The 25,028-nt window shown below is 36.0% G+C and overlaps 1 protein-coding gene across 6 annotated transcripts in view; it reads right to left on the reverse strand.

Moving 5' to 3' along the window:
- The window catches only part of HMCN1 (hemicentin 1), a 540,326-nt gene that overhangs the window by 155,405 nt on the left and 359,893 nt on the right, over positions 1–25,028 (reverse strand). For all 6 annotated transcript variants that reach the window (XM_055419093.2, XM_055419092.2, XM_055419094.2 and 3 more), the window contains 8 exons: positions 24,060–24,156; positions 19,866–19,988; positions 18,986–19,147; positions 16,539–16,820; positions 14,692–14,859; positions 10,364–10,477; positions 9,582–9,668; positions 2,265–2,456 (listed from right to left, as the gene is read on the reverse strand). In XM_055419093.2, the coding sequence (XP_055275068.2) occupies positions 2,265–2,456; positions 9,582–9,668; positions 10,364–10,477; positions 14,692–14,859; positions 16,539–16,820; positions 18,986–19,147; positions 19,866–19,988; positions 24,060–24,156 (1,225 nt within the window). The remainder of the gene's footprint in view (positions 1–2,264; positions 2,457–9,581; positions 9,669–10,363; positions 10,478–14,691; positions 14,860–16,538; positions 16,821–18,985; positions 19,148–19,865; positions 19,989–24,059; positions 24,157–25,028) is intronic.

Raw genomic sequence — 25,028 nt, forward strand, 5'->3', positions numbered from 1 at the left:
ACAGGCAGTCTAACAGAAGTAGTATCAAGAATGGGGGGGCAGAAGCTTGTTTTTAGTGGGATAAGGTGTATAGACAGAGTGTTGACTACACGAAGTGATGGAGGCAACAGAAGATGAAGCTGGAGGTAAGGCAGGCAGTGGGTATAACTGACAGACCAAAGAAGGAGGACAAGATACAGGATGAAGGGCAGAAGCAATAACTGTGAACAAAAAGGATAATTCACCCTCTGGGAAAAGAAAGGATAAAAACACTGAATTATAGCTGGGTAGACTGGCACTTGCAAATATACACACTTAAATAGCCTCAACTTTATATGAAGTTAGTGAAAAGAAGATTTTGATTCAGATCCCTCATCTTCAATGAATGAATGAGAATGGCAACAAATAAGTAACCAGGAAGCGAGAAGGAAGTGGAGGAAGGAATATAGTCAGATAATATAACTTAAGATGCCTGCGATAAAGAATAAGTGATCTCCACTGGAGAGAATCCCCAGGGGGCTGATGTCTGCTGGGAAGTGTCAGAGTTCAATTACTGCCAGGAGCTGTAAAGAGTTTGAAATCCGGTTTTCGGAGGACAGGGGTAGGATTTGGACATGAGCCAGTACTGGGAGGTCAATCAGTGGTGGGAGGAAGGGGTCATGAGGAATTCAGAGCTCTAAGAGAAGCAACAGGCTACAGCAGAGGGGAGGAAATCCAAGGCTGGGTACTGACTTTCAAACACTGATGGGCATGCAGGGAAGATAAGTTTGTTACAGGACAACTGGTTCACGAAATCTCATTGTTATTGATCCACATGTAACAGGTTCTGGGGCTATATTTTTTCAAGATAAAAAACAGTTTTGCCTTAGGGAGTTTATATTTTATATAATTACTACTTATATATAGTATTCATTTAACACTTACTTATACATTATCCAGTATTCTGACTTAGCTTTTCTGGCCCACATGTCTTTTCTACTCAACTAGACTGTAAGCTGCCTAAGGACTGTATTCTGTATGAGACTAGCTATTCCACTAGTCTAGCCAGTAACTATCATAACATACAAGTAAAGAAATAAAAAAATTGCAAAAATTTGCATCCTCAATTAAAGTCAGTTTGTTTTAGTAGAATGAAACATGTTTTAATATCAGTAACCAAATGCAATATATTTAGGTGGTACACTTTAAATTTCTAATGTGAGCAGAAATCTGGACTCTATTTTAATGTTACTTTTGAGACATAAGTATAACTTTAATGCTGCAGAAACTGAATGTACAGTTATTTCACCATTCTTAGGCCATTTGTTTTCATGTATAGTTTTTCTTGCGTTCAAAGGGCTCGATATTCAAACATACAGCTGATCTGTGTTAAATGAGAAGGAAGCCATTTGAGATTTAAAACCTACACTTGTGGTCTCAGTGTACATTTTAACCTAGGAATCTTCACAGATAATCACTGACTCAATATAGAATTTACACATTGCATATTAATCTCAAGGGGAGGGAATTTATCAAGGGAAAAGAATCATTAATCAAATGGTAAAAAACCAAAATTTGCAATTTCCAGGTAATTTACTGCACAGTAGTACCCTCTAAGATTTTTTAGGTATTAATGAGTTAGCAAATGACATAGATAAACACACATAAAAACAGAGGAGCAGCATGTTATGTGAAGGAAAAGAAAACTTATAGCAGTCGCTCACCCCAGTGGGAGCAGCCCCCAGTACTGCTATATAAGTTAGCAAAGGGAAGAAGAGATGATGTGTTTTAAGACAGAGGAAGCACATTTCTAAAATAAAAGCATTTTAATGCTGTTTTAACCCTTCAGCCTCACAAGGGATTGTGTTAATTCATTATCACTCATGAGCAAGCATAAAATTCTGATGAGCTTGTCCACATCTATTCTGCATCTTAGTTACCAACAGAGATTCCAGTATGTACAATTACCAATAATGGCAGAATCCCCCAAAGAAGTGATAAAATATCTCACGTTGAGCCCTTTCATTGCTGACCTGCTTTTCCTTGACCAGTATTTGTTTTTCCTTTATTACTGTTTATTTAATGTATTTCTTATTCATAGCTGTGCTTAGTACAAAACACAGTACCTGGAAAACGTCGGTATGCCAAATGGAATGAATGAATGTATAAATTAATTAATGAAAGAAAACAAGCAAATGTACACAAGCTCTGGTCCAGGTAGAAATACTAACTAAACATTAAAAGAAGAGAATTGAACTTGTTGCCAAGGCTGATTCTTCAAAATGTGAAGCAATGCTTACACCTACCCAACACATTAAGACTGAAACTTTTGCTCTTGTCACCAGCTGTATTAGAAGCCAAACATGTGTATCTTCCAGTGTGTGACACTTGGGCATTCGTAATTTGAAGAAAACGGCCACCAGACATAAGATGATGACTGTCGTCTTCTTTGAGGAGCTGACCATCTTTATGCCATGTTATTTCTGGTACTGGATTCCCTGTAACAAAAGACATTTATGAGAGTTGGCTAATTTATCACATCTACAATTGGTAACTAAAAGGATGCATTTTAAACAGTACTGCAATGAACATTAGGGTACATGTATCTTTTCAAATTATGGTTTTCTCTGGATTATAATCCAATATAAAATTAAAAAATAAAGAAAGGGATGCATTTTTCATTCCTTTCCCCATTTAATTATTCCACTTCTAAAAGAATGGAATAGCTATTCATTTTAAAGTAAATTTGCAAACATAAGCGAATTTACAATAACAATCATGCTTATATTTTAAAAATCTACAAGTGAAATAGTTATATTAGTCTTTGTGTTTAACTACATTTATACCATGCCTTGGGCTTCCCTGGTGGCTCAGATGGTAAAAAATCTTCCTGCAATGCAGGAGACCTGAGTTTGATCCCTGGGTTGGGAAGATGCCTATGGCTACCCATTCCAGTACTCTTGCCTGGAGAAGACCATGGACAGAGGAACCTGGTGGGCTACAGTCCATGGGATTGCAAAGAGTCAGACACATCTAAATGACTAACACACACACACACACACACACACCCCATAGGCTATTACAATTAAATATTTTCATAATAAAATACATTTAAAAAAGAATGAAGCATGCATTTTTACTAAAATTGTTACTCATGAATACCTTTATATGCATATTAAATTTCTAAAGAAGATTTTATATTTTTGAGGGAAAGCTGCAAATAAGGAAAGACTTTAATTAAACAATTCAACAAGCAGGTATTTTGTGTTTATACCAGGATTCTAGCAGAGATATATAGATAGGTAGAAAGACAGAAATTCATAGTTCAGTTAAGTTCAGTCGCTCAGTCGTGCCCGACACTGTGCGAACCCATGAATCACAGCACGCCAGGCCTCCCTGTCCATCACCAACTCCCGGAGTTCACTCAAACTCATGTCCACAGAGTCGGTGATGCCATCCAGCCATCTCATTCTCGGTCGTCCCCTTCTCCTCCCACCCCCAACCTTTCTCAGCATCAGAGTCTTTTCCAGTGAGTCAACTTGTCGCATGAGGTGACCAAAGTATTGGAGTTTCAACTTTAGCATCAGTCCTTCCAATGAACACCCAGGATTGATCTCCTTTAGGATGGACTGGTTGGATCTCCTTGCAGTCCAAGGGACTCTCAAGAGTCTTCTCCAACACCACAGTTCAAAAGCATCAATTCTTTGGCGATCAGCTTTCTTCACAGTCCAACTCTCACATCCATACATGACCACAGGAAAAACCATAGCCTTGACTAGACGGACCTTTGTTGGCAAAGTAATGTCTCTGCTTTTTAATATACTATCAAGGTTGGTCATAACTTTCCTTCCAAGGAGCAAGCGTCTTTTAATTTCATGGCTGCAATCAGCATCTGCAGTGTATAGCCTTTAGAAAAAATACTTTCATATTTTTAATGGGACTTTTAAAAATACTGTTTTAAATTGCTCAGATTCTTTATTTTTGAAAATGTAAAACTATAAAAACAAGTTCTGTCAGGAAAGCAGACTAGGATGATATATTAAAGCTCAACAGTATTGGCAATGAAGTCTGTTCTTTAGCCCTAACAGGGCAGGAAAGCAAACTCACAGGTTCACCTAACTGCTAAGTATAGCACACACAGCACTCCATGTCCTGACCTCACATCTCAGGAAGAGACCGTGGGCCTCACCCAAATAGAGACCCTGACAGAAAGGCCCATCTGTCCAAGCATGCTACCAGCTGACCCAGACAGAATCCCAAGTTAAGCTGCATGGTGAAGAACTATCTCTGCTGAAGCAAACCTTTAAAGTCTGGAAACTGGAGACCCTCAAGTGTGCAGATACCACTGCAAGTGACTGGTTAAACATGACATTTCATAAGAAACTAATAAAGCTCCAATAACAAAATAATTGACCCTAAAAATGTGGAGAGCTATGAATAATCCTCTTAAAGAAGACTAGTAAACAAAATTAAGAAAATAAAGCATGAACAAAATGAGAAGTTCAACAAAGAAACAGAAACCATAAAGAAAAAACAAAACCCCCACAACCAAACAAACAAATCCTGGGGCTAAAGAATACACTGACTGAACTAAAGAATTAAAAAGAAAGCCTCAACTTCAGACTTGACCAAGCAAAAGAAATAATCAGTGAAGTAGAAGATTTGAAATTATCTCATCAGAGGATCAAAATGAAAAAAAGAATGAAGAAACATGAAGAAAGCCTCCAGGAGTCACGAAGTACTATCACCAAAACAATATACACATTATGGGAATCCCAGAAGGAAAAGAGAATGAGAAAGGATGAGAAAGTATATTTAAAGTGATAATGTCTGAAAACTTCCCCAAATAGACATTCACATTCATGAGTCCCAAAAGATCCCAAATAGGTTGAACTAAAAAGGGCTACATTTAAATACATTATAACTAAATTTTGAATGCAGTAAGAGGAAAGCAACAAATCAACTACAAGGGAACTCCGAAGAGTATAGGCAGATTTCTCATAAGAAACTTAGAAGGCTAAGAGAGAATGAATGGCCTAAGATACTCTAAATACTGAAAAGAAAAAGAAAAAAAAAAAGCCTGTCAACCAAGAATACTAAAGCTGACAAAATATGAAAAAGAGGTTTTCCCAAGCAAACAAAAGCTGAGAGAGACAAACAAAAACAAAAACCACCACCAGACCACTCTTCTAAGAAATTTAAAATGGAATTCTTAAATGGAAATAAATTAGATATTAGAGCAGAAATAAATGAAATAGAGTACAACAACAGAATAGATATAAAACTAAGAACTTGTTCTTTGAAAAGAAAAAATTTATAAACCTTTAGCTAAGAAAAAAAGAGAGAAGAAAGATGATCAAAATAAATAAGATTACAAATGAAAGAGGAGACATTACAACTGACACCACAGAAATACAAGAGTCATAAAAGACTACTCTCCAAACTACAGCCAACAAACTGAACAATCTGGGAGAAAATGAATAAATTCTTAGAAATATAAAACCAGCCAAGACTAAACCATGAGAACACAGAAAATTTTAAACAGACCAATTACTAGTAAGGACATTAAATCAGAAATCTAAAACCCCACAACAGGGAAAAGCTAAGACCAAATGGTTTCAGTGATAAATTTTACCAAATGTTTAAAAAGGAATTAATATCAATTCTTCCCAGACTCTAAAAAATTGACAAGGGAACATTCCCAAACTCATTTGAGAAGGCCAGCATTACCCTGGTACCAAAGTCAGGTAAGAAAGAAAACTACAGGCCAATATCCCTGATGAATACAAAAACAAAAATTCTCAAAAAAAAAAAAAAAAAACCCTAGAAAATGGAATTCAACATTAAATTAAAAGGATCATGCACCATGATCAAATGGGATTCATCCCTGGGATGCAAGGATGGTTCAAGACACACAGAAAATATAATACCTCCCATCAACAGAATGAAAGATAAAAATCATATAACCATATCACTAGATGCACAGAAGCTTTTGACAAAATTCAACATCTGTTCATGATTTTAAAAAACTCTCAACAAATCATATATAGAAGGAACATTCTTCAATATAAAATAGGCCATATAATAACTCTGCAGCTAACATCGTACTGAAAGAGTAAAAGATTTTTCTTCAAGACCAAGAACTAGAGGGGAGTGCCCACTCTCACCATTCCTATTCAACACAATATTAGAAATCCATGCCAGATAATCACACACAAAAAAGAAAAGGCATCAGAATTGGAAAGGAAGAAGTTGTCTCTGTTTGTAGATGGCATGATTATAGAGAAAATCCTGCAGATTCCACCAAAAAAATAAAAAAAACCTGTTAGCTTTAATTAACAAATTCAGTAAAGCTTCAGATACAAAATCAAGATAAAAATCAGTAGCATTTTATACACTAACAACAAATTATCTGCAAAAGAAATTTTTAAAAATCTAATTTACAATAGCATCTAAACCAAAAAATACTTCAGAATAAATACAATCAAGGAAGTGAAAGATCCCTACTTTGAAAACTATAAGACATTGATGAAATAAATAAAAGAAGACACAAATAAATGGACAGATATCTTGTATTCATGGGCTGGAAGAATTAATATTGTTAAAATGTCCATATTACTCAAAGTTATTTATAGGTCCAATACAATCCCTATGAAGAGTCCCATGGCAATTTTTTTTTAAACAGATACAGAAAAAAAAAAAATCTTAAAATTTGTTTGGAATTACAAAAGACCCTCAATAGCCAAAGCGAACCTGAGAAAGAAGAACAAAGTGAGAAGCACCATATATCCTCATTTAAAACTATATTACAAAGCTCCAGTCATCAAACTAGTAAGGTATTCCATAAAAAAAGATACATAGACCAATGGAACAGAATTATAAATGGAAAGATAAACTGATACATACACAATCAGGAGGGTTAAGAATACTCAATGGAAAAAAACAGTCTCCTCAATAAATAGTGGTGGGAAAACTGGATATTCACATGCAAAAGCATGAAACTAGACCCATATCTTATATTGCTCATAAAAATTACTTGAAATGGATCCAAGACTTAAATGTATGACCTGAAGCCCTAAAACTCCTGAAAGATAACATAGGGACAAAGCTCTTTGACAATGGTCTTGGCAATGATTTCTGAGATATGACACCAGAAGTATAGGCAACAAAAGCAAAAACAAACAAACAGGACTATATCAGACTAAAAAACTCTATGCAGCAAAGAAACCATCAACAAAATGAAATGGCAACTGTAAAATAGGAAAAATGTTTGCAAGCCACTATCTGATAAAGTGGTTATTATTCAAAATATGTAAGGAACTCATATAACTCAACAGCAAAACACACACACACAAACATACAAAGGATCCAATTAAAAATTTGGCAAAGGCCTGAATTAAAAATTTGGCCTGAATAGATATTTTTGCAAAGAAGATATTCAAATGGCTATCAGGTACAAGAAAAGCTGTTCAATGTCACTAATCATCCAGGAAACACAAATCAAAACCATAATGAGATACACTTTACATCTGCTAGAATAGCTATTACCAAAAACACAGGAGTTACAGATGTAGAACATAAACTTATGGTGACTAGGGGACGGATAAATTGTAAGGCTGGGACTGACATATACATACTACTATGTATCAGATAGGTAACTAATAAAGACCTACTATATGGCACAAAGAACTCAGATAACTAATAAGGATCTACTGGATGGCACAAAGAATTCTACTCAATACTCTAATCACCTATATGGGAAAATAATATAAAAAAAGAGTGGATATATGCGTATCAGATTCACTTTGCTATACTCCTGAGACTAACACAACATTATAAATTGACTACAGTCCAATAAAAATTTAAAAAAAAATACAGGCAATGACAAGTGTTGATGAGGATATGAAAAAAAGGAATCCTGTACTCCTTTGGAGGGAATGTAAATTGGTATAACCTCTATGGAAAACAGTATCACAGTTCCTCAAAAAACTGAAAATGGAATTACTATGTGTCCAACAATCTGAAGAAAATGAAATCACTATCTCAAAACAGACATCTGCATTTCCATGTTCACTGCAGCATTATTCACAATAGCCAAGACAAGGAAACAACCTAAGTGTCCATAGATAGATGACTGGATAAAGATAATGTGACATATGTAAAACTATATATATAATGTAACGTTATTATTAAATACTATTATTGTACAATATATAATACTAATATTAAATACTATATATATATATATATATGTTTTAAATATTATCCAGCCATGGAAAAGAAGAAAATCCTAACATTTCTGACAACATGGATAAACCTTGAGGACAATATGCTAAGTGAAATAAGTCAGACAAAGACAAATATGGTCTGATCTCTCTTATATATGGAATCTAATAAAATCAAACTCACAGAAACTGAGAACCCATTACAGATTGTACAGGTAGGGGGTTGGAGGTGGGATAAATAAGTGAAGGTGGTCAGAAAGCACAAACTTCTAATAACAAGATAATAATCATGATTATAGTTAATAATACTTGTTGTATATTTGAAAGCTGCAAGAAAGTAGATCTTAAAAGTTAGTTCTAATCACAAAAAAAGTGTGCAGCTGTGAGGTGATGGATGGTAACAGTGTGGTAGTCTCTCTGTGTGTGTGTACATAATCATTATGTTGTTCACCTTAGAGCTATGCAATATTATACATCAATTATATCTTGATGAAACAAAAATAAAAAAGAAATTTCTAAAAACCAAATGACAACATTAAGAAGCTAGAAGACTCAAGATGTTATAAAATTTAGGCAGATGGTCTCCATGCAATAGTTGTTACCACGTCATTTTAAAAAAAGAAAGAAAACAGGTTACATAATGTATATGTGACAGTTTTTATATCTGCCTTTCTAAAGTGAAAATACTTCCTTGCTTTCATAAATGTATTATAGGACATCTAAACAACAAAGTAATAAATTAATTGAATCTTCCTTAAAACTCTTACTTTCTATAAAATGTATGGGCTGCTCCAGTTGTTCCATTAAAACTGCAAGGTCATGCCTCCACTAAAGAGATGGTCTTGGAAATGTCCTCTCATAGATTTATTTGTATTACATACAACACAATGATCCATGGGGAAAGCCAGTAAAATTGGCTTTAGAATTTTCATTTTTATTCATCTCTTTATCATATACAAACATGTTAACTAAAGGTGACAATTTTGATCACAATTGATGGTGGGTAACATTAATGATGCTCTCCTTTCACCAAAATTATTTCTTTGAAGAAAACAGTAAAAAGGAAAGGAAGGTGCAAACATAGGGAAGGAAAGAAAAAATAACAGGAGGTGGGACAGAAAAATCCTACCCACAAATAGAAGAATTAAAAAAGAAAAAACAACTTACCTAATTAAAAGAAAAGACCAGTATGTATTTCTTTTTCTGTCTCTGTTCCATGCTTCTCTCCTTTCCTTTTTATCTCCATAGAATCTGAAAGATTTCCTCCTATATTTCTACCACCTATACTGGTCTGGAATTCAATTTCAAATGCTTGATTATTCTCAACTAATTATGATGTAAGTGAAGGCAATGAATAACCAGTGAGCTGAGGGAAAATCAAAGAGCTGAGTCCCTTACCTGTCACTTCACAAGTAAGCATAACACTCTGTTTCTCTTTTACTTTCACATCTTCAAATGTATTTTCACCCATGATGTGAGGTGGTACTTAAAAAAAAAAAGAAAGAAAAAGGAACAATTATAACAGAAATTTGGTTATTTATAGTTATCTTTTATTATTTTTTTTTATTAAGCTGTACCCTTTAAAACAATCGAAATTCTCATTATTTGCTTACTAGAATAATGTTACCATATTGTTTGATCAATTCTAAGATAAACTATAAAGTTACATGTCATAAATTCAATTATAATGAATTTTATTATATGTAAATCATAAAATCCAGATAAATATGTCAACAAGTCAATAAGTAAGAAAATCTATGAGACACTTATTTCTCTCTCTACAATTCAGATACGCACTCACATTAAAAAAGTTATCACAGTCTTAGAGCACTGGTGAACAATTGTGAACTGACAAGACATGGCATTTCAGCCATTTTAATCCAACTGATTACATACAAACCGCTCTAACATTGAATTCTTGCCAAGAGTCACAATCCAGGGGCCAAAGAATGCATAAATATAAGATCAAGCTGCAGATAAATGTTAAATCTGCTTCCAGAATGTGGTTTAAGACAATTTTATTTTTTTTCTGTTGTTGTTCAGTCACTCAGTCATGTCTGACTCTTTGTGACTCCATGGACTGCAGACTGCAGCACTCCAGGCTTCCCTGTCCTTCACCATCTACCGGAGTTTGCTCAAACTCATGTCCATTGAGTTAATATTGTAAATTGTATAAATACCTAATACTGAAAGCCGAAAGATTTTCCTTTCTTCACCAGCTGCGTTTCTTACAACACATGTATACTGGCCAGCATCTTCTGTTCTGGTCTGTATCAATCGCAGAATCCTGCCTCCTGGAGAAGCAAACCACCAGATGACTCAAAAAGAAATCTGTAACTTTACAAGTTTGCCATGCAGGGCTGAGTTTTGGTAAAATTTAATCAGTTCACTTCAAAGTCCTTTAAAATGTATTTATGTCAAGTTTTTAATAAATATCACATTTTAAAGGCTATATATAACAGAATGGACAATTCAGAATAATTTTCCAGTTTAATGGACAAAGAAAGTTAATACAAACCCAGGTGACATCAAGCAAGAAATGGAGCTTCACAGAGGTGATGTTTGAACATAGTCTTGAAAGGTAAGTATACTTTAACACAGAAAGGAGTCAAAAGATACCACTGTAGGTAGAGTATGAGGATATAGAGGTAGAAAGTAGGTGTGGCACCTAAAACAGAACAGGGGGAGAAGATAGTGAGAGATGAAACTAGCTGGAGTATGACCAATTTTGAGGATTCTGTGGGTCTTCAAACGCTATGTTAAGGAATTTAGGATTTATTATGTTCACTAAAGGCTATGGAAGTAGGTAAACAAAGAAAGTCATGGTATGATTCATACTTCAGAGAAACAATTGTGACAGAACGTTTTGTTCTGATTCCCAGTTTTCCATGGAACATATGCAACGGAAACATTAGAAAGAACACTACACCAACAACCCAGATTGGAATGACATCAATTATACAAGGGATGGATGAAGCCATGAAGACTGACAACCAGTTTTCAATTTGAGTTTCATGGAATTCTAGAGATATTTATATCAAAGTTTATGAGGGTCACCTCCCCTATTAGCATGACTCTGATTTTTTTTTCCTCCTTATATTCTGAATTCTACATAATGAAGAAAGACTCTGGTAGACTGGGAATGAAACTGATATGCTGAAGGGTGTGATCTGGAGGACAATTCCTCTTAAGGATCAAGGAAAGAGGAGTCAGCAAATGAGACTGAAACAAAGCTAGCAGAGAACAAAGAAATCTATTGAAGAGCAGAGTCCTTGAAATTATTTGAGAAGTGATTTCTAAGAACAAAATGTAAATCATTCCGTAGATTTTGTCATAATTTTTCATTTGGTATATTTTTGATTAGTACCCTGAATTTGAACTAAAACAATTGAAATGGTTAAACATAAAATTTTCATGTAAATATTCACCTGCATCTGAATTCATCAGGAATTTCCATCTGCTTTCTGTTTTTATAAATTAGCAAGTCCTCATCGAGCTTTTTTTTTCCTTTAAGCAACTTACTTATCCTCAATCCATTGAAAGACAAACTTTGTCTAGCATCTTACTTGGACAAAACGGATTACCAAATTTATTTTTTTCTCAGTTGAATTTAAGTAAGCAAAGTTGAATACAAAAATTCTCTAAACATGTCAAAAAACATATTAATTAAGAAAAGATTCAAGCACTCACTGCTACTTCAGATTAGTGAGACCACGAGACCATAATATGATGCCAGTTGAGAGATATTATTAAAACAATACAACTTTTCTGAGTCATTGCTGGCTCAGCAAACCTCAACCGCATAAATCTCACGATCTTTCTTTTCTCTTTGTTTCCTGGTCCTCTCCCTCATTCCAGTGAAAGCCAAAAAAAGAGACTTGACAGTAAGTTAGACTTAGATGGAGACATTTCTTGTACCTATTAAATTTTTATAGTCAGCTATCGGTTCTTGACAGGTAACTTCATAACAATGATAGAGCCTTCAACAATGTACTGCCTTCAGAAAAACTTGACTTAACGTCTCAGGAGAACTAGTCTTAATGAAACAGAAATGTGCAGCCGATCAAGGAATGAGAGAGTCATACGCCATTCATCTGATTCTCAGTCATCAATTGCACAACACACATGTTCAGACTGTAAAACTGAATGACTCCTCTGGCAGCATCACAAGACGAAATACTTTCAATGTGTTCGCTCAGGGATCTCCATTTGCTAGTCAAGCAAAACTATACGATAAAACCAAAACACTACTCCTGTGAATCTATTATAAGCCAGAATACATCACTCTGTCTTGACTTTTTCATTTCCAGAAGCTCTAATGTAGTTATATTTTAAAAGTTTCCTACTTTTTCAGCAATTGAGAATGGAAAAATAAACAAAAACAAGGATATTTTTAAGAGAAGAAGATAAAGTGTTCAGGTTTTTGGGAACCAAATTATAATAAAATCTTTGCCATCAGTATGCATTCTCTAAGATCAACAGAGGATGGAAGTCCCAAGAAAATGAATGGACTGTAGGATGGGAACATTTGCCAGGATAGGGAGACCCAAACTTTTTAGCAGGTTGTCTATAACAATAAAGGCAAACATGTTATTGGATGCTTAGGATATAAGCAGGCATTGTGTTTGCTGCTTTACACATATTAACTCATCTTTATAAAACCCCCTAAATATTGCTAATATCTTCAGTTACAAGTGAAGAACTGAGGTTAGCAAAGTGAAGTAACTTGCCTGAGGGCATAGATCTAGTAGGTAATGTGTGCATGCATGCTCAGCTGTGTCTAACTCTGTGACTCCATGGACTGGGGCCTGCCAGGCTCCTCTGTCTATGGGATTATCCTGTCAAGAACACTGCAGTGGATTGCCATTCTGCTCTCCAGGGGATCTTCCTGAGCCAGGGATTGAACCTCCATCTCCTGCATCAGTAGGCAGATTCTTTACCACTGGGAAGTTCATTATAGGCAGTAAACATTGCTAATAATTATTTTTATTTATATATTTAATTACAGGCAATAAATATAATAACTACAGCAATGTACATTTCTCATTTAGTCCCTATTATTTATAGACCAAGATCTTGAAGAAATAGATAATAGGATATTTAGATCTAATTCAAATACTAGGAAAATATATTTTCTGAAAAATCCTTCAAAAGTGGGAATTTAAACTTTGAATACACTTAGGGGCAGGGAGCTCATTACCTCTTAAAATAGTTCATCTTGACTTTTCAACAACACAAATATTGTTTTAAAGTTGTTTGTATTCAGACCCAAATCTGTCCCTAGAATTTTCCGTACATTAGCATTACTTTTAACCTCTGGAACTACATAGAACCAACATAACCTGTTCTACTCCATGGCTCTTCTAGTATTTAAATGTAATTTTCACTATGAGATCATAAGGTGACACAAAGTTCATTTTTTCAGATTAAATGGAATCAGGCATACAGTTTATTTTGCAATCACTGGCCATCATGGTTATCCTCAATGAAAGTATTGTCAACAAATACTTCTTATATCTTCCTAAAGAGTAAGATACGTCCAGAGTACAACTGGTCTTGTCTTACTGGTAAAAACATATTCAGGTGGCAAAACACTGTATTTGCTTTTTGCAATAAAACACCTTACACTGTTAATGAATACTCAATCACTAACACAATCCAGAGATCTTTTCATATGAAGAATTCTGAAGCAATATATCACTCTAATTTCCATCACTGGTTTTTGAAAGAGAGTACAGGAGTCTACTCAACTTTCATTTTTTAGGTTTAATTCAGAAGTTCCAGAGTAAGATGTGTTTGAATTCAGATGTCTTCATTCAACACATTAGGTATCCTTCTAAGTACCCCTGCTTTTTATTACCCACAGACTTGGAGAGATTATTGTCTTAGTCTGTATCCAAGTCATTAGTGAAAGGAGCCAAGTGTAGATTCCAGGGGCATGCCCCAAGACATGTCTCGCCACACTTACACTGATCTATAAAGAATAAGATAATAGATTTTCCTACATAATTAGATGAAGAATCAGCAGAGTATCTTCTATAATAATGATAAAGTCTTAGCTCAAAAGAAACTATCCCATCTTGGAAATACAAATCTCAGAATAGCCATGAATAAATTTAAACACTTTGTTTGAATATGGAGATATGTTATATAACATTATACCCTCTAGGCTCTGGTTTCAATTCCAATACTTCTTTTCATTCTTCACTTTTCAGATTAGTTTGTACTCATTCTAGCATGAATGCTCTGACATCCCCATGAATTAAGTAATAATCGAGTGCCAAGACTACTCTTTCAAAAGGATCCAGAAATATTTAGAGATTTTCCCCATTGTCCTATAGGTTCTGATGTCATTCCAAAGTTTTATTCTTAATATCATCAGTGGGTATTATAGTAAGCAGCTAGCTCAAAAAACAAAAAAAATAAAACATGGAGATATGAGAAATTAAGGAGAAGCTGTGGCCACAGGAAGCTAACCAGATCACCAAGCTACAAGAATTTTTAATACCTGAGAGGATTCGCAGGGAACTGCTAAGGTTGACAGGCCACCCATCTTTAAGCCACGTAATTGAAGGCAGGGGAATTCCTGAAGCTTCACAATTTAGGGACACTGAGCTTTTTTCCACCACACTTATATTTTCAGGTGTCCTGTGGTTTCCAATGATGCTTGGAGGGGCTGTAAGACAAAACACCAAATTCTAAATAGTTTATTCTTAAAAATGACTTTCTGGTCAACACTAGAGAAATAGACAATGACAACAATGAGATGATGATGACTGTGACACTCCTGGAAGTAAAAATGTGAAGGAGTTGCCTGAGAGTCAGAGATCAACTAAGAGGGGCAGAGGAGGGGAACCCGGAAGCCTAGAGAAGAGAGGAGTGACCAGCTCCTAGCGGGCAAGTATGCCCTGTGGATGAACACATGCGAAAGACAGAAAGTAGGCCTTGTGGATATACACGTGAAACACACAAAGTAGGCTGAGAAGACAAGTTTGAGCCAAGAGCAGAGTACAATCAGGACAGTCTGAGGAGAGGGTGTCAGGTCACACTGACCAAACAGGCTTGGACAAGTGCAAGGGCTGGGTTAGAAGAGAACTGGCATGAAAATCCAATTAAGTCAGCACCAGAAGATAGAGGAAACAAGGCTACACACAGGCCTTGAGTGCCTCTATATGTCCCTTAGTAATCCAGGGAAAGTTACCCCTCCATCACGTTTTCCTTCTATACAGAGCAGGGCCAGTGAAACTCTACTTTCTGGGTCTCACAGAATTGAAGCAAGCAGAGGACTGAGTCAATTGGAATTTATCATAATCTGAGATCTTGATTTCTTAACATCAGTCTTGCCTAGGAAACTTTATGACAGCCACTCTTGTTAATACATCTGACCTAAATGTTCTTTCCTAGAGGATTGATCAAATACAGTATGAAACATTCAAGTAATGCAATAAGCACCTGTTAAAAAGAATAAAAAAAAACCCACACAGTCTAACTAAAAGATACATAAAACGGATTTATTTTCATTTATTAGCTTTGATTCACACATTGCTTGCAAACTATACTGGACTTTGTGCATTTCTAACTGGAATTAAGTCACAAAACTAAGTCTATTAGATTTACCATTGATTCTATAGATTTAAACACTCCAACTCAAGTTATACACGTACAAGTAGGTGTCACACATAAATAGGAATATATGTGTGTCTGATCCATTCCTACTGACATTTATGCTCATTATTTAGAATTTTAAAGCTGATTTCAATACAACTTATGCCCAACTGAAGCTGAGTCAGTAAGCTGTAAGGAATCTACGTCTACGTTTATCAAGTCAGCTAATGTGGAAAACACAGAATCAAGGAATATTACTTGGGATGGCATTGGATCAAAAGTATTTGAAGAAGATAATTATCAACTTCACAATGTGCTTTTCTAAAAGAATATCCAATATATGCTTATTTCAGCAAAATAAGAAAAGGGAGGTCAGGCATATCATGATAAGTGATGAGACTGATCTAAAGAAGGGGTATGTGTGTAGAAAATTGTTGCTGTTCAGTCACTAAGTTGTGTCCAACTCTTTGCAACCCCAAGGAACGCAGTACTCCAGGCTTCCCTGTCCCTTCTCTATCTCCTGGAATTTGCTCAAACTCATGTCCATTGAGTTGATCATGTCATCCAGCCACCTCATCCTCTGTTGCCCCATTTTCCTCCTGCCCTCAATCATTCCCAGCATCGGAGTCTTTTCCAAATAGTAGAAAATAAGAGACTATAAATAAAACACTCAACACGTGAGGTCTATATCTCCCATCCAGAAGGCTGTATCAGCCAGTTAACAGACTTAAGGAGCCTCTTTATACTTACTGTGTACACTTAAGTCATATTTTCTGTCAGTCATTCCTGCTATATTCATAGCAACACACACATAACAGCCTGTGTCAGACACATGAACGTTCTTCAGCTGAACAACACGACCTTCATCCACTATTTCCATTCCTCTTCCCTTGGTCAAAGGGCGGCCATCTTTCATCCAGGTCACTGTTGGTTGAGGAATACCTTCCACCTCACACTCCAAGGAAACGCTCTTTCCTCGAGTTACAATGATCTCAGTAGGGTGGCTACCACTGTTGGATATAGTTGGTTGAACTGGGGAAGAAAAAGAAGAAAAGAAATAGGAAATGTCTGCCTCAGATGAGGCAGAGTACAGATGTATGTGCTGTGCTGTGCTGAGTCACGTCTGACTCTTTTTGACCTCATGGACTGTAACCTGCCAGACTCCTCTGTCCGTGGAATTTTCCAGGCAAAATTCTGGAGTGGGTTGCCATTTCCTTCTCCAGGGGATCTTCCCAATCCAGGGATTGAACCCACATCTCTTGCATCTCCTGTACTGGCAGGCAGACTCTTTATGTTGCACCAGCTGGGAAGTCCAAGTCTTATATAAGATTTATAAGAATTTTTATCAGGCAAAGTTAAAGCTATTTTTGATGCCAAAAAATTACCTACAAAGAAAAGACCTAGGATAATAGTCATGGCATTGCCATATTGAGAGGTGGAATTCTTCTCCAATGTTTCTAAATAGGTTCATACCTAAACTCAGCATAGTAAGGAAAGAAAGCTGCATTAGCTACTTTTCCTGCTTTGGAGACATTATACAAATATTTGAACTTATCATCACTTGTAGCTCTAACCTATGTAAGTCTTCCTAATACTAATTTAAAATATGTATGATAATCAAGTTCAAGACCCAAAGTCCATTACCAATTCCTTTTTTCCACCCCTAGAGGAGTTGGAAAAACTGAGACTGTTTCTCCATCTTTAGAAATTGTGGTGACTGAACAAATCACTGTAGATCTAAAAAATCTGAATAGAGGTCTGCTGGCAGGGGTAAAGTGAGGGGACATATTTGTGAAATTTTTTGCTCTCCTGCTAAAAGAGAAAGATAACATCCCTTCCCCTTCTTTTTGCCTTCAATGTGGACTTGAACTACAAATACAGAAACCAGAATCTTGAGATCACAAAAGAAGGACCAGGAGGATCCTAGATCTCCTGTCCTGTCCTGATAAAAGTAAGATGCTGACCAAATCCAGTGACTGCCAACCTCAGCTTCTCATTATGTCAGAAAATAAATCTGTCTTTGTTTAAGCCACCGATAGCCAGTGATTCTGTAACTTTACAGCTAAATTCAGCTAATGGAACCTGATTCCAAGAAAGAAGATTAAACAAACTCAAAGACATATGTGTGTGGGAAAGAAAATGGACCCCTGTTAGTAACCTTGTGTCCGCGTGCCAATCCTGTCATACACAAGTCATATGACCTCAGCTAGTTATCGAAACTTCTCTGGGCTTAAGTTTACACTGATATAAAAGAGAGGCCATATTTTTGTCTCATATCATAGTTCATGTAGAGATTAAATGAGGTAATGCAAATATTTTAAATACTTTAAATTTTTACATAAATTAAATAATCTTTAAAATGGGATAATTGGGGGAATTTGGGGGAAAATGGATACGTGTATACGTAGGGCTGAGTCCCTTCACTGTTCACTTGAAACTATCACAACATTGTTAATCAGCTATACCCCAATACAAAATGAAAGTTTAAGTTAAACAAACAAACAAAAAGGGATAGTTTTACATACTGTTACTATCAGTTCAGTAAAATGCCATTCTCCCCATTTCATGTCTACCATCCTGCCCCCAACAAATTATAGCCAAATTGTGCGTCTGCCATCAGCAAGTTGATGCAGGATGGATAGCTGTATAACTGAATAAGTACTAGCTATAAATAAATAACTGCTCTCTTGTTATGTCAACACAATTTAAACTTGTGGGTCTTATGAAAGGTATAGCTGTCCCTGCATATCCAGAGGGGACTGGTTCCAGGATCTGACTCAGATTCCAAAATCTAGGGATGCTCAAGTCCATTATATAGAAAATGGCACAGCATTTACATATAACCTTTGAACATCCTCTGCTACACTTTAAATCATCACGAGTATAATACCTTATATATAAGTAGTTATAAATACAATGTAAATGGTATGCAAATAGTTGCCTGATGCCCAGAAAAATTCAAGTTTTGCTTTTTTTTTTTTTTTTAACTTTTTGGACATTGAAAAAAATACTTTTGGTATGCAGTTGGTTGAATCCACGGATGTGGAATTTATGAATAAGGAGGGCCAAGGAGGGCCGATTATATATTATAACTACACTACTTTGAATCTTAAAGATATAAAGAAACAGTAAAAGAGAAGGATGGAAAAGTTTTTTTTTTTTTTATTTTGCCAAAGCCTAGCTAATCAATAACTTACTGTAAACTTGCAGACTGTAGTCTTTCTTTGCAGTCCCAGCAACATTCGATGCCATACATGAATAGAGCCCTGCATCAGATTTTTCTGCAACTGAAATCTGTAACTGCCTGCCTCCAGATAAAATTCTGACTCGCCCTGCAGAATCAGCCAGCACTGGGGAACCTGCAAGAAAAGCCAAGTGGCAGAATGTGAAACAAACATATAAAGCATTTGTGTATATACTTCTAATGAGTACACATAAATATTTATTTACTTTCTGTTCACATACTCAAAAGGCAGAGGGTAGTGTATAATAATCTATGCAAAAAGGAAGAAGAGGAGGAGGAAGAGAAGGCTATCTTCTACAAACTTTTCTTTCAATCAATATTGCATTTAAAGAAAACACATTTTATAAAATAAATTTTAAAAAATCTCTAAGTAAAACAAAAATTATTTCTTAAATCAGCTAAAACTTTAGAAGATCTGGTACTTAAAGGACACATATTTGGTGATGAATAACTGAAAATCTGTTGAACTTCAGAATTCAATTTAACATACATTACAAAACTGTCACATATACCAAAAAATGCTCACTTTAGAAAATAATTTTTAAACCTAATTTAAAGAAGAAAAAAATAGTTTATTGAATGGTGGATTTGTGATCAGTACAGCTGCCCTTTAAATTAATTTCTTCTTGGGAGTAGTCTCAAATCTGGAGATTTTCACCTTGACAGTATAGAATTACCACATGTGGCACATTTAGCATAAAGCAAGTATGCTAATATTTTAGTAAGCAAACTTCAAATGAGTTTATTAATAAATTGGCATGTTTGTCAAATAAAACATGAATTCGTTTAATATTTACACTTAATTATATAAATGTCAAAAGATGAAAACTAACCTTTCTTCTTCCAAATGAGATTTGGGGGTGGAATACCACTTGATTCACACAATAGACTAATGAGGTGTCCTTCAATGACTGTAAGCTGAGCAACTTCATCAGAACCAGAAATATTTGGTGGTACTGAAAGATTTTTTTAAAAAAATGAAAAACACTATTTTAAGAACAATTATAAAATTTCCATAATGCTTTGCATGTTAAAAAAAAGGTTCCCACTCAAAAGGAATGAAGAAATAATCTAGCACTTGAAGCTGACATATCAACACCACTTTAAAAGTCAATTGTAAGATATTGAATGAAGATATAATAGCAGATTTCCCATTTTCACAGACAAATTTAATTATCAAAATAGAGTGACATAAAAAGATGATATAGTATTGTATGGATATTTAGACAAGTTAAATTTGAAAAATGAAGACATCTATCAAGTTTAAACTTAACCCAGTCATTTGCACCCTTGAGCTTTGATATCTCAGATGCTGAACAGAATCAAAAAGCAACAAGCATACAACATAAAGAAAAGAACAGAGACAAAGCTTCCCAGGTGGCTCAGTGGTAAAGAATATGCCTGCCAAGCAGGACACATGGGTTCAATCCCTGAGTGGAGAAGATTCCCTGGAAAAGGAAATGGCAACCCACTCCAGTATTCTTGCCTGGGAAATCCCATGGGCAGAGGAAACTAGTGGGCTACAGTCCATAGGGTCGCAAAAGAATTGAACATGGCTTAGCAACTAAACAATAAAAAACACAGGTGAGGATTCTGATCTAAGAAACAGATATGTTACCAATCCTAGATTGCACAGTCTGTCTCCCCACTGGCCTCCAACTTCTCCTTGGAACCTTCAAAGTGAATCGACTACCCAGATTTTTCTCTAAGAGGCTGAGTCTGCATTTGCTGGCCAAATTCTCCCCTTGGACACTCTTCTGGCTGCAGTGTTATCACATGATAGATGCTTGTTCTCCTAAGCGCCTGAGAGGTGAGGAGTGGGAGAATCCTCAGTTCAGTTCATTTGTTCAGTTGTGTCCGACTCTTTGCGACCCCATGAATCACAGCACGCCAGGCCTCCCTGTCCATCACCAACTCCCGGAGTTCATTTAAACTCATGTCCATTGAGTCAGTGATGCCGTCCAGCCATCTCATTCTCTGTCGTCCCCTTCTCCTCCTGCCCCCAATCCCTCCCAGCATCAGGGTCTTTTCCAATGAGTCAACTCTTCCCATGAGGTGGCCAAAGTATTGGAGTTTCAGCTTCAGCATCAGTCCTTCCAATGAACATCCAGGACTGATCTCCTTTAGGATGGACTGGTTGGATCTCCTTGATCCGTGAGAGTCCAAGGGACTCTCAAGAGTCTTCTCCAAAACCACACTTCAAAAGCATCAATTCTTCGGCGATCAGCTTTCTTCACAGACCAACTCTCACATCCATACACGACCACTGGAAAAACCATAGCCTTGACTTGACGGACCTTGGTTGGCAAAGTAATGTCTCTGCTTTTTAATATGCTATCTAGGTTGGTCATAACCTTCCTTCCAAGGAGTAAGCGTCTTTTAACTTCATGGCTGCAATCAGCATCTGCAGTGATTTTGGAGCCCAAAAAAATAGTTTGTCACCAGCCCCCTGCTCTGTCTTCCCACAAAATCTCCTGTGATAACTCTTAGGAGACAATTTTAATTATCTTTTGAAAGGTATTTCTACACCAGCAGACTCTTGAGTTCTGTGTGACCAGTGTCATTGTATTTCTTATGAACCTACCTATGCTTATACATGGCATAGTGCCTAGAACACAGAGTCACACCATAAATAGAGTGAATCCAGTCTTAAAGTCTCAACTTTCCTTTATCATTCATTCTTACATCTACTGCTTTCCTCTTTAAGAGGCACGGGTCTACTCATCTGTTAAGCACACTTTGTCGTTTATGTCTCATCTGACTTCTCTGCAATGTGTGCCATTATGCATTCATTCACCCGTTCATATATCCATGTCCAACCTATTTTCTGTTTGTGTTCGTCTTCTGGGAACACCACTGTCCTGAGTTTTCCACAACAGAAGTTTTACCCAGTTTTATTCCTACCTCTCTGAGAAATGTTCCAACTCAGTTTCCCATCTGGGATTTCTGTCTCCCTTCTTACATGGTATGTGAGAGTTATTCTACACAGTACTCTTCTATACATATTCTTTTTACTCTCTCTAAGCAATCAGCCATGAAATTAAAAGATGCATGTTCCTTGGAAGAAAAGCTATGACCAACCTAGACAGCATATTAAAAAGCAGAGACGTTACTTTGCTGACGAAGGTCCATCTAGTCAAAGCTATGGTTTTCCCAGTTGTCAAGTATGGTCGTGAGAGTTGGACCATAAAGAAAGCTGAGCGCTGAAGAATTGATACTTTTGAACTGTGGCGTTGGAGAAGACTCTTGAGAGTCCCTTGGACTGAAAGGAGATACAACCAGTCCATCCTAAAGGAGATCAGTCCTGACTATTCATGGGAAGGACAGATGCTGAAGCTGAAGCTCCAATACTTCGGCCACCTGATGCGAAGAAGTGACTCATTGGAAAAGACCCTGATGCTAGGAAAGATTGAAGGCAGGAGGAGAAGGGGATGACAGAGATGAGATGGTTGGATGGCATCACCAACTCAATGGACATGAGTTTGAGTAAACTCTGGGAGTTGGTGATGGACAGGGAGGCCTGGCATGCTGCAGTCCATGGGGTCGCCAAGAGTCGGACACAACTGAGTGATTGAACTGAACTGACTGATAAATCAACTGTATTCCAATAAAGTAAACTTTAAAAAATAAGGAACTAAAAATAAAACTATATTTTGTTTTACGATTTTTAAAAAGTGAATTCTTCACCTCACTTTCTAATTGATCATCACTCCGAATTTTTCTTTTTCACTTCTATTTTCAACCTTTACTTGATAACACTTAGCAGTGTCTTGTCCATGTTGGGGAGTATATGAATATTTTTCCCACTTGAGAGAAATAAGGGAAGTAAAGGAAACACAGAGGGAGAAAAAGGATGGAACGAAGTAGGAAGAGAAGTTAATAATATGTAACTTGTTTAGTCACTAAATTGTGTCCAATTCTTTTGCAACCCCATGGATTGTAGTCGCCAGACTCCTCTGTCCATCAAATTTCCCAGGCAAGAATACTGGAGTGGGTTGCCATTTCCCCTCCAGAGGATCTTCCTGACACTGGGATTGATCCCGTGTCTCCTGTTTGGCAGGCAGATTATTTACCACTGAACCACCTGGGAAGCCCAATATGTAACTAATATGTAATAAATATAAATTTAGTACATAATAAATTTTAGTATTTAAAAGTAAATGAATTCCTTTATAGGGATAAGTGATAACAATTCTCATAATTTTCAGGATTTTTAAAATGATAATAATGATTTATAATTAACAAGCTATTCTCTAGGCATACTTGTAAACAATAGTTGTTCTCCATTGGAATCCGATTACTTCCTCTACTTATTTTTATTTTAAAGTGGTTTTTAATTAACTTTTATAATCAAAGTTATATTCCATGTCATTACCTCAATAATTAAACAATATTAAACAAATATAATCAAAATTAATAGTGCTTAATATGTTATAAATGAATGTAAACAAGTACTTAAAAGTTGATTATTTGGGAAACAGGAATACTCTTTAACAACTGGCAGACAACCACAGCTAACATAAAAGGTGCAATTATTCCTAAAAACTATCTTAGTAACAAACAAATTATCTTAGGAACTTATTAAAACTTCAAGTGAGTACAGCATTTCACATTTGTCAGCAGAGTAACCTCATCTCCCACCCCAACTGCATGTGATGTCTTTCTCACACACTAAATTCACATACATAATTTGACCTTCTGACAGTTTCAATTAACCACCGTGCTCTCTGCTCATGAAGAATGCTCAATCATTAGCAAATCCTGGCTCTAGAAGCTAGAGGGCATGTTAGTCAGTCAGGAGAGGAGAACATAAAAGTTACAGTGATCTACATATTTAGGTTCAGGAAATCTATTTCGTTGCCCTTGAATTAAGTATATAAGCTGATATTCAAGACAGCTCAGCATCATTTAAACATATTAATTAATATCATCTATGTATTATTTATGTGGTCGTCAGTTTAAGAACTGATACAAACAATGAAAGGTCAAACCACAAGCTGAATCATTTAAGGGTTGATCTCACTTACCCCAAATGTTGACATTATAGTTTTTCTCAGTTTTTCCTGCAACATTTGTGGCTTCACAAGTGTAGCGGCCACTATCTTGAACCTGAGCATCTTCAATCTAAAAACAAAATCATGCTTTGAAACCACAGTTTATATTTTGTAATTAATTGGGTTTTTATATCAATGTTGCTTGTGACCTCTGATTTTTCATTTGTTCTGAAGGTTTTCAAACATATAAAAAGTTGAGAAAATAGTATTGGATTAGCAAAAAAGTTTGGTCTGTTTTTTACTTAAGATGGTATGAAAAACTCAAAAGAACTTTTTGGTCAACCCAATAAAATTGATGACTATATGCCCATTACCCACATTCAATACTTATCAAGATTCAACAATTATCACTTACATCATACCTTGTTTTAATCTCGTTAACTTTAGTGGTTGAAAGTCTAGAAAGGCCTTTTAAATATGATTAAGATAAAATAGCACCAAAAAAAACACCCCACAATTAACCTTTGAATGAGTTATTTATAGCTTTAAATATACAATTTTTTTATGCCCAGGACACTCTTCAGTAAAATAACACCCTTCAGTACAGTTCAGTTCAGTAGCTCAGTCGTGTCCGACTCTTTGCGACCCCATGAATCACAGCACGCCAGGCCTCCCTGTCCATCACCAACTCCCGGAGTTCACTGAAACTCATGTCCATCGAGTCGGTGATGCCATCCAGCCATCTCATTCCCTCAAATCAGCCCTGTCAACATTATTTTCCAAATTCACTTTGTTAAATTGTTTTAGTATCATGAGTTTACTTGCTGTTCATAATCAGGTCTTTTGTCCCATCTACCCATAAAAAGCCAAATAGTCATTCAAGACTATTCTAGGCAACCATAACCTTACTTTTTGCCATCTTTCTCAAATGTACTGTCTGTATCATCCAATGGGTAAGTAACTTAGAGCCTTATAGCACTTAGTTGCATTTTTCAATTAAGC

This window comes from Moschus berezovskii, chromosome 17 (genome assembly GCF_049115385.1).
Source record: "Moschus berezovskii isolate FMDL1 chromosome 17, NW_MosBer_1.0, whole genome shotgun sequence".
NCBI lineage: Eukaryota > Metazoa > Chordata > Mammalia > Artiodactyla > Moschidae > Moschus > Moschus berezovskii.